This window comes from Corapipo altera, unplaced genomic scaffold (assembly GCF_003945725.1).
Source record: "Corapipo altera isolate COAL_440 unplaced genomic scaffold, ASM394572v1 23b, whole genome shotgun sequence".
NCBI classification, from domain to species: domain Eukaryota; kingdom Metazoa; phylum Chordata; class Aves; order Passeriformes; family Pipridae; genus Corapipo; species Corapipo altera.
In genome coordinates, this window is record NW_020884885.1 from 16339267 (window position 1) to 16353918 (window position 14652).

Sequence of the window (14652 nt, forward strand, 5' to 3'; positions counted from 1 at the left end):
ATACATTTTTCTCCAACATGGACTATCAAAGTGATTGCCTGGTAGACTAAAAAACACCAATTCAGGCTTACTTAATTTTCACTTACTACATATAAAAGTGATCACTGAGGGAATGTTATTTTCGGGAAATAGCTGCATACAACCATACACGCTCTTCAAGCTGCAGAGGTAGAATCCATCTGCTTTATGCTGGCATTTCTTTAACTGAAGTCAAACAGCTGCACTGTGTATTAATCAAAACAGTAAACTTCAAAAGACATGTCCCAAATTCAGGAGAAACTGTAATTACAGTTACAGTTACAATTACATCCATCAAGTTTGCAGTCTCCACAGACAAGCACCCATAAAATATCATCCCCACTTTTACAAATAATTACCACTAGTAGCTCATAGTAGAAATGGAAAAGGTATTCTATATTTTCACTCCAGCCCATAAACACTAAAATGTTACAACTTCCTCAACAATTCTTTATAACTAAGAAGTGGTTAAAGAACCTGTTTTCCTATTGTCATCCTTTGGTCTACCTTACCTCTTCTCTTTCACTCCCAGCTTTCTTACATGGAAGCTACACTGGGTTCTGCAGTTTCACACCTACATATGAAAGCAAAAAGGAACTATAACATGAGATATCATAGCAATTTTCATCGAAGAAGTAGCATCTCACAATGAGACAAACTCAACAATTTATTTTCCACAATTCTCTGTTAAATCTGCCTCTGATTACAAAGACTATGTGGCAACTCTAGTTTTCAAGACATACACTTTACCACAACAGACACATTTCCTGAGATAAGATGAGATGCTGTTATCCCAGAAGACTGGTCCATGTGATCCTGCAAGTAGCCAGATAAGTCCTTTTTTCTGTCTCAATAAGATACTTAGATGTATACAGATACAAAAACCTCCTTTGATACCTATTAAATTGATGTGTGTGACAATAAAAATACTAGCTCCCTATTGAAGGCCAGCTGCAACAGAATCAGCTGCTATTTCTTTTTCTCAGTGAATGCAATAGAAATTGTGCAGAGAAATGAATTTATCTTAACTATGTGTAAGTCTGACCCAAAAAAGTAAATCAATCAGAAACACAAGAGCAAAGGTGGAAAAAAGCTCCACTTGACATAGGGTAGATCAAAGATACCTTTACATTCACAGCACCTGAGATCTTATCTAAATAAGAAGAAATTTTTCTTGCAACAGAGCCAGATAGTAGAACACAGCTTTTTTTCCCTTAAATGTAATTTAGAAAACTGAATGATGATATACTGTGTTGAAATAAACACACTTCCATGTCACTGTTTGCTATATTTGAGTTGTTTGCTATACTTATATATATAAGCTGTTTTAATAGAAACACTAAATATTTCTCCTCAGTCATACTCTCGATCCTTTAAGTCCAGTATCTTTGGCCTTGCCCTGCTAAGTACCTCATTTTAGAAATATTTCTTTTTTGGGGTTTTGTTTGTTTGTTTCAGGTTTTTTAAATTTTTTTTTCTATACAGAAATAATGTTTCTTTGTGTTGTAAAACAGTACTTTCTGTTTCTTTTCTGTTCTTTTTGAACGGAGGGAATGACATTCACCTTACAGCACTGCCACTCCAGCACTCCCCCCCACCTTCTACCCTTCACTCAGTTTTCCCCACTTCTCCTAAAAACAGATGCTCTGCAGAACCCCCTTTCATATCAGCATCTCTTTTCTGTGTCATCTTTCCATAAATCTGGTGAGGTGCAAATTTCAAAAGAAAGCTCATTGTGGCTCACTGATTTCCCAAATCTCTCATATCTATTACAAGACAACCTGACACTCCTACACACTGAAAAATTAGGGGAACACAAGACTAACCCCTCAGAAGCTGTTTTTCATTCATTCTGGAGCTCACATGCCTTCTGGTGCTTACCCCTTTTTTTGTTTCTTTCCTTTTTTTTTTTTTTTTTTTAACTGAGAACTTCACAATAAAGAATAACACCAACTTTGTTTCTTTTGGAATATTATTTCTAAAGCAACAAATATGTTTTGTCTTTAAAGACAAAAGGCAACATCCTTGGTCTCAAGCACCTATGTACCATGGATGGCTCAAAATCTTATCTGGTACTTCTTATTTGGTATTTATTTTTCATGATACAGCAAGAGTTAGTTTGATCTCTTTGACACACAGAGGTATTTGTTCTATCTCTAAGGGTGGAAAAGACGTTTCTTTCTAACACAACTCAAAGACAAACTGGAATCATGAATTTCATAAAGAATCAATATAGAATATAAAAAACACATGAAAAACATGACAGATTATATGTGTCTTTTCTAGAGACAAAACAACAAGCTAAAATGAAAGGCTATTTTCTTTCCCACATCCAGTTTTGAAAGCTACATACTAGTTAATATAAAAATGGATGCCATTTCAGAACACAACCCCTTCCACTTCTGAGTATTTTTTTCTGAGACAATCTGGTTCAGTAATGCTACGGAAAGTAAAAAAACAGTGTAATAAAATTTAATTCTTGAACTTTCTAGTTCATTCAAAAGCAATTTAAAGTCACTCTGGCAATGGTATCCAGAACAGCACAAGTTAATTGAACACAAGGATTCATGTAGCAAATTATCTTACTACTAATGGTATGGAAGAAAGAAGCCTGATTAGTGAGCCCTGCTGGATACTCGCAATGTGAGAAGTCGAGAGATGCCAGAACTAAATCAGAAAGGTGAAGATCAATAGTTCTTTAATCAATGGGGGATTACAGTGGGATTTATTCTTCTGAAAACAGCAGGGGCAGATAAATTCCCCACTGAGATTAATTACTAGGAAGGGTGGATGTGAACAGAGGAGTGCAGTTATCTTTGTGACAACTGTAAGTGGCAAGAAGAACACCAGTGGGAGTACAGAGCTCTTTGGCTGAGTCTCTGCTGGTGACCAATGACACCCTCATCAAATTCCCAGCATCTCTTAGTTCCTTAGAAGAAATTGCTTTGAAGCCTGTGTATTTCTACAAACACAAATGTTATAGACCAAAAAGCAGGGACACAAATTTTTTTGTTTGTTTTTTAAACTGATCAGTTGTTACAGCTTTTGGGTTCATAAAAAAATCTATATTATGGAGAAAAAAGAAACGTGTACAACTAAAGAATGACAGCTTCATGCACAAAGATGCTGATCACCTAGGGGTTGTCAGAGCTGCTGTGGGGCTCAGTGTACTGGGGACATGGAATCCATCATGTCCATGGAATCGATCATTAGCATAAGAGCTTTTAGTGCTAAATGTTACAGTTCCCACAAACTAGCCACTAATGCATCATGCTCTAGTGCTAAATACTGTAAACTGAGACACTAAGCAGGCTAAGCAGAATAGAGAAATCACAGAGCATCTCTTGTAAAAGAACTGATTTAGAAACAAGTCATAAATTGAGATTACTGTGACTTTGAACTACTTAAGGAATTTACTAACATGAAAAAACAGAGCTAACAGCTTAGCTTGTCAGTGCTTGATTTTCTACCAGCTTGAGGGAGAATCTTCTAATTGGTCTCTCCCACAATGTTTTATGTTCACTTACCTCATCAGAAGACAAGATGCAGAGGGTCCAGCAGATACTAAATTTGCTGGATGTAATCTGATGGATTTATTTGTTTCATTACTTTGGTTATTACCAGCAGCTGTTTGAGAGATCTCTGTCTGAAACTTTGATCAGATGACATCAACTTGCTCATTTTATTTCTTGTAGAAAACACTTCAGAAAATATTTTCAGCTCTGACTCCATCCAGCTATGTTGGTCTGGTTTTAATGTCACTGAATTCAGGAGCTTTAAAAAAAATTTCTGTTGTTTTTTTACTCTGAATTTTATCAGACACCAACAATCACATCTGTGTGGCAAATCAGCAAAGGTTCTTTATTGAGAAAAATGCAAGTTTAATACAGATATTATATAAATTACAAAAAAAAATGTTTTAAAAATCAGTTCTCCAGGATACCCAAATTAATTGAAGGTGGAGCCTCAGTGAAGCAAATAAAGTCTCAGATCATCTCTCATTTTAAAGCAGGTCATAAAAATAGTCCAGGCCTTGTCCCAGTTCCCAGATGGATATTCCAGTGCCCAATTCTTTCGCAAGCTCTAAGCGCAACTGGATGGACTAAGACAAAGACAAATAAAGCAATTACATCATAGATATTAGACACTCCATACTGCCATGACTTCATGCCATTATCAGACCTTTTAAAAACATCTATCCTTGAAGCAAGTACTGAAAAGCCTAGTCTGTATTTCAAATACTCTCTGGTTAGCAAGCAATCATTCAGTAAGAGACAGTTAATCGTACCAGTTAATTCAATGACCTAATAAAAGATCACCAGCTAAACTGACAAAATGCCACAGAAATAAATCAGATTTATGAACTACGCAAAGGACTATTCTAATTTGGGCTATCATTTCACAATGCACAGAAATTCTAACTCTTCCCAAAAATGTCTCAGGGGTAAAATAAAACTTTATCACTAAAGACAATCAGAACAACTTGTCAAATACCATCAAGATCTCTTGCCTACCCTTGCCTTTTCCCAGGACAGAGTCACAATTCACATTAATACAGTTCTCTTTTAAAGAGATTCTTGGAGATATATTGAAAAGTATCTCTATTTCAGCTCCAAACATTGAGTTAGAGTTAGTTTAGCCATTTGTTTTACAAGGGAAGCAATGCCACAATTCATGTTCTGCATTTTTTTTTCAGTTCAAACAAGAAAAATAATTATTTTTCAACCTTTTTGCTTTCAGGTTTTCTTACTTTGAAGTGCAGCACTGCAATGTTTAAACTACTTACACTAGGGATGTGTTTAAAACTAATTTTCATGGAAAACAGAATAAAGTATCAAGGCATCTTTAACAGATCCACTGGGCCTGGTGTTCATTACTGCTTTTAACTAATCTTAAACAAGCTAATTTTGAGCAACCTACCAGCGATTACACCATTAATAAGAGAAAGAAACACATTTGTCATGGGGTAACGAAATTCAGTGTTTCCCGAACATCTTGATCATCATCACGTGAACAATTCTTTGACTTGCCCCAGCATACAAATCTCAAAATATTTAAGTACAAGCCTGCTGAAAATGGAACCATGCATTTACCAGTTACCACAGCTGAGTATCTGATAGGGAAGAAATAGTGAAAGGAATGCACAGGAGTGAGTGATCTTAACCTGGTCGGTACTGACAAGGGTAGGGTGAAATCCTTCCACAAGGCCAAAGAGAACGTAGCATAACAGCATGCAGCACAATCTATCTTTTTGCTGGTATGTTCACAATGAAACTTTCTAACACTGTAAGACAGGTACTACTAGGAAGAACACAGTTAGACATGGTAATTAATATCCCACATGTAATGGTACTTCCACCAAATTAGACTGATGAGGGGAAATATCGTTGTACTAATGGTTTTTAAGTTAACAATCCTGTTCAGGAAAACAGAGACTTAGATCATTTCACACTAGTTTATCCATAAAAAATGTCTCTGTTCTCTGTAAATATTATATAGTTTCACTACAGAAGCAATTCTCTTCCAATAGGAAAAGCCAGCAGCAGCTTAACATACTGCCTTTAGTTTAATTTGAGAAAATCTAAAGATAATTTCCTAGGAACTAAGGCTGCAAGTGACCATTTTATCCTGTATTCTGGTATATCGCAGACTATTGTGTAGACAGAAATTGTATGTCCTGCCAAAGGACTGTAAGGCCAAATGCCTAAGTTTTCAAAACACTGAAATATATTCCACAGAAAGAAAACTGAAGAAAACATGGTGATGAAGGCTGATAGGGAGAATCAGGACCCTGTTACAAAGGCAAAAGTTCTCCAAGCTTTCAGCTAACCTGATGAGAAGGAAAATTTCTTTGGTCACTTGTCTGACAATCTGTTAACAATGTGTCTGATAGATCCTCTCACAGCACTGGTTTTTCCTATTGTGTCTTATCTCTAGACATGGTTTACCTTCAGAGATCCCAAAACCCCATGATGCATTAGAAAGAAAAAACAACTTTCTTGTACAGGCACCTGAAGCTTTGAATCATAACAATTTACATAACATTTAGATAAGGGCAAACTTCTTTCACAAAAGCTTCAGCTCAGTTCAACATTTTCTGAAATGTCTCAATAATGCAACAAGTCAAGTAAACATTTCTGTCCTCTTACAGCCCTCTGATGTGAAAAACTGACACCTACCTTCAGTGTTGGGTAGAAGACCGCATGTTTTCCTCCTTTATTTCTGTAAAACAGGAAAACCAAATAGTCACAATAGCTTTGATAGATTCTAATAGCATTTTAAACTAAAGTTAGAATTCAAAACCAGTTTTATTCCTTTCTACTAAAAGGAAACAAACTCGGTGCTGAAAAAAACCGCCAACTTTATTTTGAAAAAATTATTATTAGTAAAATTAAGGTATGCTAGTATGTTTAGCACATGAGCATTAATACATACTTATCAAAGACAGAGACTACTTGCCATTTAGTAGCTCATATCTTTGATATCTCTTACCAGTGTTCTTCCACTCTGGAAGCTGAGGCACTGTTTCTGTGAAATCAGACACTTTTGCTATCAATTACCATTCATTCAGTACTTGCACTCTAGCTACTCTGTCTCCTGATGGCAGGGTACAGCCAAAATCTTCTCTATTTCTCTTCCTTTTCTACATCCTTTTCTCTTAGATAAGAACTTCTACTCCTGTCCCTTTTCTACATACGTGCAAACATCACAGAACATAAATCCAAAAAGCTATTGGGAGAAGGTACACAACATAGCTAAAAGTCAAGTATGTAACTGTGTCACTGTCCTGCAGGTATTGCTTGTAGGTAAATTTGTCAGAAAGATTCTCCTGTCATGATTCAGATGAAAGTCCTAAAGTACTTTATGCATAACACTTCATCAAAGAAGTGGTTACAACAAAATACAATATAGGCAGTCAGACAAGATACTTATTTACCCATACTAGTGGCCTTTAAGGACAAGTCTTAAAGAAGGTGAAAGAGGCTTTTGATGCTGTCCCACATGATATATTCACAGGCAAGCCCAGAAAGTGCAGGCTTGACAAGTAGGTGGTGAGGTGGATTGAGAAGTGTCTGAATGGCAGATCCCAGAGGGCTGTGATCACTGGCACAGTCTAGTTGGAGACCTGTCACTAGTGGTATCCCCCAAGTTTAGATAGTGGGTCCAGTATTGTTTAACTTACTCATCAAGGACATGGGTGAAGGGGCAGATGCATTTTCAGCAAGTTCCCTGATGACACAAAGCTGGGAGGAGCGGCCAATACCCCGGAGTGCTGTGCAGCCCTTCAGGAGGACCTTGATAGGCTGGAGAGGTGGGTACAGGAGAACCCTCTGAAATTCAACAAAGGTAAATGCATCTGGGGAGAAACAGCCCCATGCACCAATACAGGCTGGGGAAAGCAGCTCTGTAGAGAAGGATCTGCAGGTCCTGGTGGGCAACAAGCTGTCCAAGAGCCAGCAGTGTGCCCTTGTGGCCAAGAAGGCCAATGGTATCCCAGGGTGCATTAGGAACTGCATTGCCAGCAAGGTGAGGGAGATGATCCTGCCCCTCTAATCAGCCCTGCTGAGCCCCTGGGGTGCTGTGTCCAGTCTGAGTTTCCCAGGCAAGAGAGATACAGAGCTCTTGGAGTGGGTCTAGTGGAGGGCAACAAAGAGGATGGGAGACTACAGCATCTCACTTGTGAAGAAAGGCTGAAGGACTTGGGCCTATTCAGCCTTGAGAAGACTGAGACGGGACCTTATCAATAAGTTTCTGAAGGGAGGGTGTCAAGAGCATGGAGCCAGGCTCTTCTTGGTGGTGCTGAGCAATAGAATGAGAGACCTTTTGGAACACAGGAAGTTCTACCTGAACACGGGGAAGAACTTCTTTACTGTGAGGGTGACAGAGCACTGACACAGGTTGTCCAGATAGGCTGTGGAATCTCCTTCCCTGGAGATATTCAATAGCTGTCTGGACACAATCCTGAGTAATGTGCTTTAGAGCTTGAGTAGGAAGGTTGGACTAAATGACCTCCAGTGGTCGCTTCCAAGCTTAACCATTCTGAGATTCTGTGATTTTATGAAAAGGCTGACATTGAAAATAGAGGATCCAAGAAGACATCTCACAAGAGAGATGGTCTGATACCATATCATAGTAAACACACTGAGATATTTTGTTGCAACTGGATGACAAAACTGTCAGTAAAAGAGAGTTGTGTCTTCTAAATGCTCATCTGAAAAAGATGAAGACATTTGGTTTTCAGATGCAAACTGTGAAAGGTTTCTCTGATTCCCTGAACTACTAGCTTTTCAGTTAAATTAAATGCTAGCTGTATAAAATATAGAGACAGGGCAAGCTATATTGGACACAGAAACCGAGGCTGCATTTTAAACCCCTAATAATGAGAAGGATGAGCTACAAGTCATCTCACAGCACCACTTTACCAGTTAGGAAAGGAGGAAATACAGAGTGCATGGGCAGACCAAGCAGGAATTGCTCCTAAAATCTCACAACTTGAAAGAATGAATACCTACCTGTGCACTCGGACAAGCACTTAGAGACAGCAGATTTCTGCAACTATTTGTAATAGACAGTCTCTGTCTGCTACATGAAATCATTTAGCTGTGCTTTTTCTTAAAAGATTCATGATTTCATTTCTTAGCCATTGCAGACATGCAAGATTTCCAGGTGAGATGCTTCACCAGTGAAGCCTATTTCAGGCCTGGCTCCCATCCCCGTCCAATGTAACTGAACCTTTGTAAACAGAAGTGGTAACTGAGAAAGAGTTCCCTTAAATAACCCTCCCCTGGAGCCAGCTGAACCACTGCAGAATCACTGAGCCACTCAGCTGCCTGCCAAGCACAAGTGAAGTTTAGAGTGATTTTCAGACATAGTGTGCTTTATGCATATTCCTGGAGGAAGCCCACACACAAGAACCTCCACAGATTGGCTTTCAAAGGCAAATGATGTCATATTGGTGACAAGCTATCCCTTTCCCACAAGTTCATTTTGCAAGGGGCTATATAAGAAATGTGATTCAGACATGAATCCCAGAAGCATGCCATTCAGAGAGAGCTCTCAGATTTACTCTTCTGAGAGCAAGTTTTCATCCAGGACTTGTTGTGTCTCCAATTGGATTGTGCATTAGAGATCAGTAAAACAGAGTTTCTGATTTATTCCTCTTTAGCTAACAAAAAACTTGTAATTGTTTGCTACAAAGTAATTTTGCAACAGGATACCAAATAATTAAATATGAAGGAATACAGATCCCAGTCCTTTCATACAAAAACAGAAAACAAAATGCTGCTGAACAAACAGATTTTTTTTAAATTCTTTTTTCTGATAGGAAGTACAAGTTGCTGAGAAGTCAAAAGAAAATTACAGGCTCAGAGAAACCTTGAAAATTAAACTAAAAACATAAAAATAGAACATTTTTTAGGGTTTGGGGTTATTTTTTTCATTTAAAAATATTTAAAACAAGAAAGTATTTTGGAAATAACAAAGTAGTTCTGATTTCTTTTTCCTAAAGCACCCTAAAATGTGTTTTACTCTACTTTTCAAGTGGTGTGTCTTCACATTAACAATACATTGAGTAATATACAAGACACACCTTTGCAGAAGTAGTAGGATTTGTTTGCATCACTTCAGTATATTTTTGCATATTTGCATAAAAATAGCAAATTATCAGAGAATTAATAAGATGTTCTGGGGGTTGGGGGTGTTAAATCTATTTTAAAGGGATTCTTCCTAGATCAAGAATCCTCTTGTCATTCCATTATGAAAAAGGGAGGACAAAGAAAGTTATAATCTCTAATGCTCTCAGTCCTTCTAAAAAATTTTATCTGGGAGTCAATTTTATTCCTATTACATTTCTCTATGGTCTCTTCCATTTAGTGGAAGTTTGTTGCTTGAACAATCTTATCAGTAGGACTTGTAAAACCAGGCTCTTGTAGCACAGATTTTTCTCAGAACTATTTTTGGCCAAGTTATTGGTAATCACCCAACAGTTCACAGTACTAATCTCAGAGGCTCTGATTAACTGAGACTCAACAGGTAACTTTGATGGATAACTTCTAGAGATGTGACTCATCAGACTTGTCTTCCAAAGTTTGTTTTAGTTTACATGATTTCATTAATCCTTCTCTGATTTTCTTCTCTTTCTGAAGCACTCTTTTACGCTGCAGTTCAGTGTTGACATACAGATCACAAACAGCAGAATTTCCATTTGTTCAGTTCAGTAGCATACTATAGTCACTGGGTGGTACCCAAAAATATTTGCAGAATGGTAAGTTAATAAATGTAACTCACTTTTTATATTCAAAGTAGTGTTCAGCAATTTGTTCATCCCAGATAATTTTTGGTTTGTGTTCCTTCAAGGTTTCAATGTACCTGCAAATTAAAAACATAGATATGGAATTAATTTTTCTAAGACGCAGTTATGAAATTAAATTGCAGAAATTTCTGAAAATGCAGTTTTACCATGTTTAGATGCTGAACACTGTATCAAAAATATCTTCTTGTTGACAACCTAATTTCCTTAACCATTTTACAGTTTTCCATGTTCACATATTTAGGCTTTTTTTTTTTTTCTAAAGCATTGTATATAAGTATCTGAAAGGAGGGTGTCAGGAGCATGGAGCCAGGCTCTTTTCAGCGGTGTCAAGCAGTAGGAAAAGAGGCAATGGGCAGAAACTGATGCACAGAAGTTCCACCTGAATATGAGGAAGAACACTGTGTGACTACGCACTGGAATAGATTTCCCAGAGAGGTTGTGGAGTCTCTTTCCCCAGAGATGTTCAAAAGCTGTCTGGGCACAAACCTCAGTAACGTGGTCCAGGGGACCCTGCTTGAGCAGGGAGGTTGGACCAGACGACCTTCAGTGGTCCCTTAACCATTCCATGATTGTGTGTGATTCTGTGAATTAATTAATGTTCAACAATTGCAAATCTATAAGCGCACATGAAGGCAGTGCTTCAGTATTTCTACAGCCTGAAACCCATACACCAAAGCACAGCAACTGAAGTCATCTCTAGGCTGTGCACAGTTGTGTCCTCTAAGGCTAATCAATGCAATTCTTAATCATAAACTACTATGAAGCTTATGTCATTAGAAAAGTTCTTCTATCAAAGAAGCTAATCTTCTAAAAATGAAATTGTCAAGGAAAAGTCACTGCTAAGTATCTCTGCATAAGAATTTTCTCCACCACTGATTTCTTGGCATTATTCTCTTGCACAGACATTTTGAACATGGAATGGTCTGCCTCACTTGACACAGTGAGAATAGAGTACTACTTGTACCCAAAAAACTGCTAGGGGAACTGGTTTGGAATAGCTAGTGTGGAATAGCTAGGATGCTGTAAATTTATGTTCTTGGTTAACTCACAGTATCACCCCAGTGCAGAGACAGTGTCTCCTTGTGTCTGTGTTTCTGACTGGAAAACAGAAACAAAGCTTCTGCCTGCCACATGTAAGAGGACCAGAAGATGGCAAGCTACTGCCAGTGATAGAAGCCACGTGGGTGTCACACAAATAAGATGTATTTTTCCCCTGTTTCTTCTACATCTTTTTAACCTGCATCTTTAGCCATCCATTTTTGAAAAATCTGTCAAAACCATCTCTCTCACAATAGGTCTCATTCTTGTAATAATTTCTCTGCTTATGACAGGAATTGGATGGAGAAATTTCTTTCAAATCATCTAAATAAGAGATTTCCCTCTCCTATGTCAAAGACATTTATCACCAATTTCCATCAGCCATTATCCTGACTGCATCAGTGCTGAAATTCTACCTCACTAATATACATCAAAAAACAGCAACAGTTTGCATTTCCCAGTTTGTAAAAGATTTCTTCTCTTATTTGGTCTTATTCTAAATGCAATTAAAACATTCAGCATTGCCAGGAATATCTTCTCCCTTCAGCTGTGGCTTGCTTATTCAAATATTGGCAAATATATTGGCAAATTGTTGCCTATTGCTAGTGGTTTTAGAGATTTTCATTTTGTATTTACATCAAATGAACCCAAGCCAGACATGCTATTTACCCATCTACATAAGCAAACGTATGGAAGCAACTATTGCACTCTTCCTCTCACATACCTGCCCTGGAACAATGGACCTTTTCAAATAGTGCAAGTTAAACCTTGGAACCTGCCCATAAGACAGACAAGATTTTAAGTTGCCCCACTAGAAACATATGCAAAGATATCTAGTTTTGTATATTTAAAATGTAAAGATTGATTTTAACAAACTGTCCTATTCCACAACAACAAGTTCAGTAATGACAGGAGACAACACTCATATAGACTATGGGACCAATATGTTACAGCCCAGAATTACCAGCCAAGCCATCCTGGCACACAGCTTTATTTCTGAACATATGACTTTATATGGGAAGATTAGCTCAGTTGGTTAGAGAATAGAGCTAATAATGTCAAGGCCATGGGTCCGATCCCTGTACAGGCCATTCACTCAAGAGTTAGACTAAATGATCCTTGTGGGTCCTGTCCAACTCAAAATGTTCTGTAATTCTGTGATACTTGTCTGTGAAATCCTATGCCATATTTCCTATTATCTCTGTAGTATCTTACTATGTGCATCCTAAGTGGAAGCCTTCCTGTGTAAAACTGCAGCACCTGTAGTACAACACACTCACTTGAGTCAAACTAATGCTTACCAGGCACCCTTAACATATTATCTCACAGCTTAGGCAGTACTTGACTCAACAAATGTTTGATATGCATTGGTTTCAAAAAATCTAAAAAAAATCAAAAAGTGACATTTGCCATCACACTGAATAAGAGATGGGATATCAGTATGTCTGGGGTACCAGAGATCTATATCAATTTCCAAGTTCTCAGAGAGGAAAAGGAATGGGCAGGGAGCTCATCACAGCCAGTTTTCCTTCTTTCCACCTCTCACCTCACTCTTCTCCTTTCATCTCATATTTATTGGTATTTTACTCTCCTCTCTTTCTAATTTATCCCTCTTTCTGCTGCCACTGTCCCAGTTCACATCTGCTTTTATACTCCTATCCAGACTAATTTATTTGCTTCCTCATCCATCAGCTCCTAACTTACTACCTTTCTTCTTTTACCAAGCTGCCTCAGCACTTGTGAGAATGATAAACACTGAAAACGCAGCTTCACTGCCTCGCACTACATATTTCCTGGGAAGTTTGTGACCATTTGTAGAGAAAGCCATGCTGTTTCTGTGGTCCTAGCCTGAAACGAGGTCAGCATGAAGTATCTGGATTGATGCTAGCCTCTAAGAAAGCACCAATGCAGCATATAGAAATGATAAATCTGCATGGATCATCAGGAATAGTAACAAAAGGCAGATGTCACCTGCATGTCCACCTTGCAAATGCATGTTCTGACATAGACAAAGGCCATTCTGGATTGTTTAAGCTGCCACATCTCTTTTAAAAGGGACACTTGGCCTACAGACACCAACTGTTATTTTTATCACTGATACTCCTGGTTCCAAACACACCAGGTATAGTTGGACTCAAACAAACACTCCCTTCCACAAAGTAAATGAGAAGCCAAAACATACATATTATGGAGTTGTAAAGTTAGTCCTGCCAAAGATGTGTATCTCTGAACAACACTAATGTGGTTACACCTACACAGTATTGCACTTTACTGCACATTCAACTAATAAACAAAGGATCCAGATGAAAGGTTCTCAAGATTCATGGCTGGTCTTCCTTTCCTAAGATGCTTTTCTTCCAAAACATGAAAAATGGTATGGCCCTGGAATATGTTAAGGTAAAAACTAAAATCTGTAGTCCCCCCAAAGAAGGTATTTATCTTCATGGATAATGCTTTGTTCAGAATATAAAGGAGTCAGTCTCTAGTATATCTTTTGCAACAAGAATATACATTCTAGGAAAAGAGATAGCTTCACATAAAGTTCTTAGACTGGGATTTTTTTAATGAAGGTTAACTTTTTTAATCCTCAAATACTTTGCTTTACTAGTCTTGAGTCACTGTTCAACAAAAAACTTCAGTGAAAAGAAAACCACTACTGAGCATACTGAGCATTTTGATGCTCTTTTCTAACACTTTATATTTTCTCCTCAGTTCTCACATGAACAAAACTCTGACTAGAAGCAACAGGTCTCTAGTCAGAATGAAGGATCATTTGCTCCTGCTGCAAGAAACTGAGTTTATCTTCCATATAGCAAACTTGAGTGATTCAGTCAAAGGATAAAAATACTATTCAGCTTAAAAATCTCTACTACACTAAAATTTGCATTTTAGGCTTTTCTTAAACTACTTCCTTTTTAGTGGGACAAAATGTCAAGAACCAATACAACCTGGAAACACTTTAAAAATTTTAATTGAAAAGGTTTTAAGACTCAGAATTTATTTTGCTTTCTCTGTGTCTTAGAAGATTATGTCTAAAGAACAGATGCGAAATTTCTGAATATCCTACAAGCTACCAAATGATTCAACCATGAAACTAACAGTTTGGATAAAGGATACCTTGGATGGTAATAAATGAAAACACAAAATGAAGAAAATTTGAAAAGGAAAAAAGATTTTATAGAGATTTTGAGTTTCCACTCACTCAGACCCTAAAATTGCAGCTTGCAAAAGGTAGAGATGCCCTGCAATTTAACAATCTTTAGATATTAGCCTTTAAAATAGTC

General features: G+C 37.6%; 1 protein-coding gene across 5 annotated transcripts in view; it reads right to left on the reverse strand.

Annotated features, from left to right (window-relative positions):
* Window positions 1–3854: 3854 nt before the first annotated feature.
* Window positions 3855–14652, reverse strand: part of CHID1 (chitinase domain containing 1) — a 105230-nt gene continuing 94432 nt past the window's right edge. For all 5 annotated transcript variants that reach the window (XM_027642479.1, XM_027642480.1, XM_027642481.1 and 2 more), the window contains 3 exons: window positions 10306–10386; window positions 6198–6240; window positions 3855–4120 (listed from right to left, as the gene is read on the reverse strand). In XM_027642479.1, coding sequence (XP_027498280.1) covers window positions 4022–4120; window positions 6198–6240; window positions 10306–10386 — 223 coding nt within the window. In that variant the 3' untranslated portion in view covers window positions 3855–4021. The remainder of the gene's footprint in view (window positions 4121–6197; window positions 6241–10305; window positions 10387–14652) is intronic.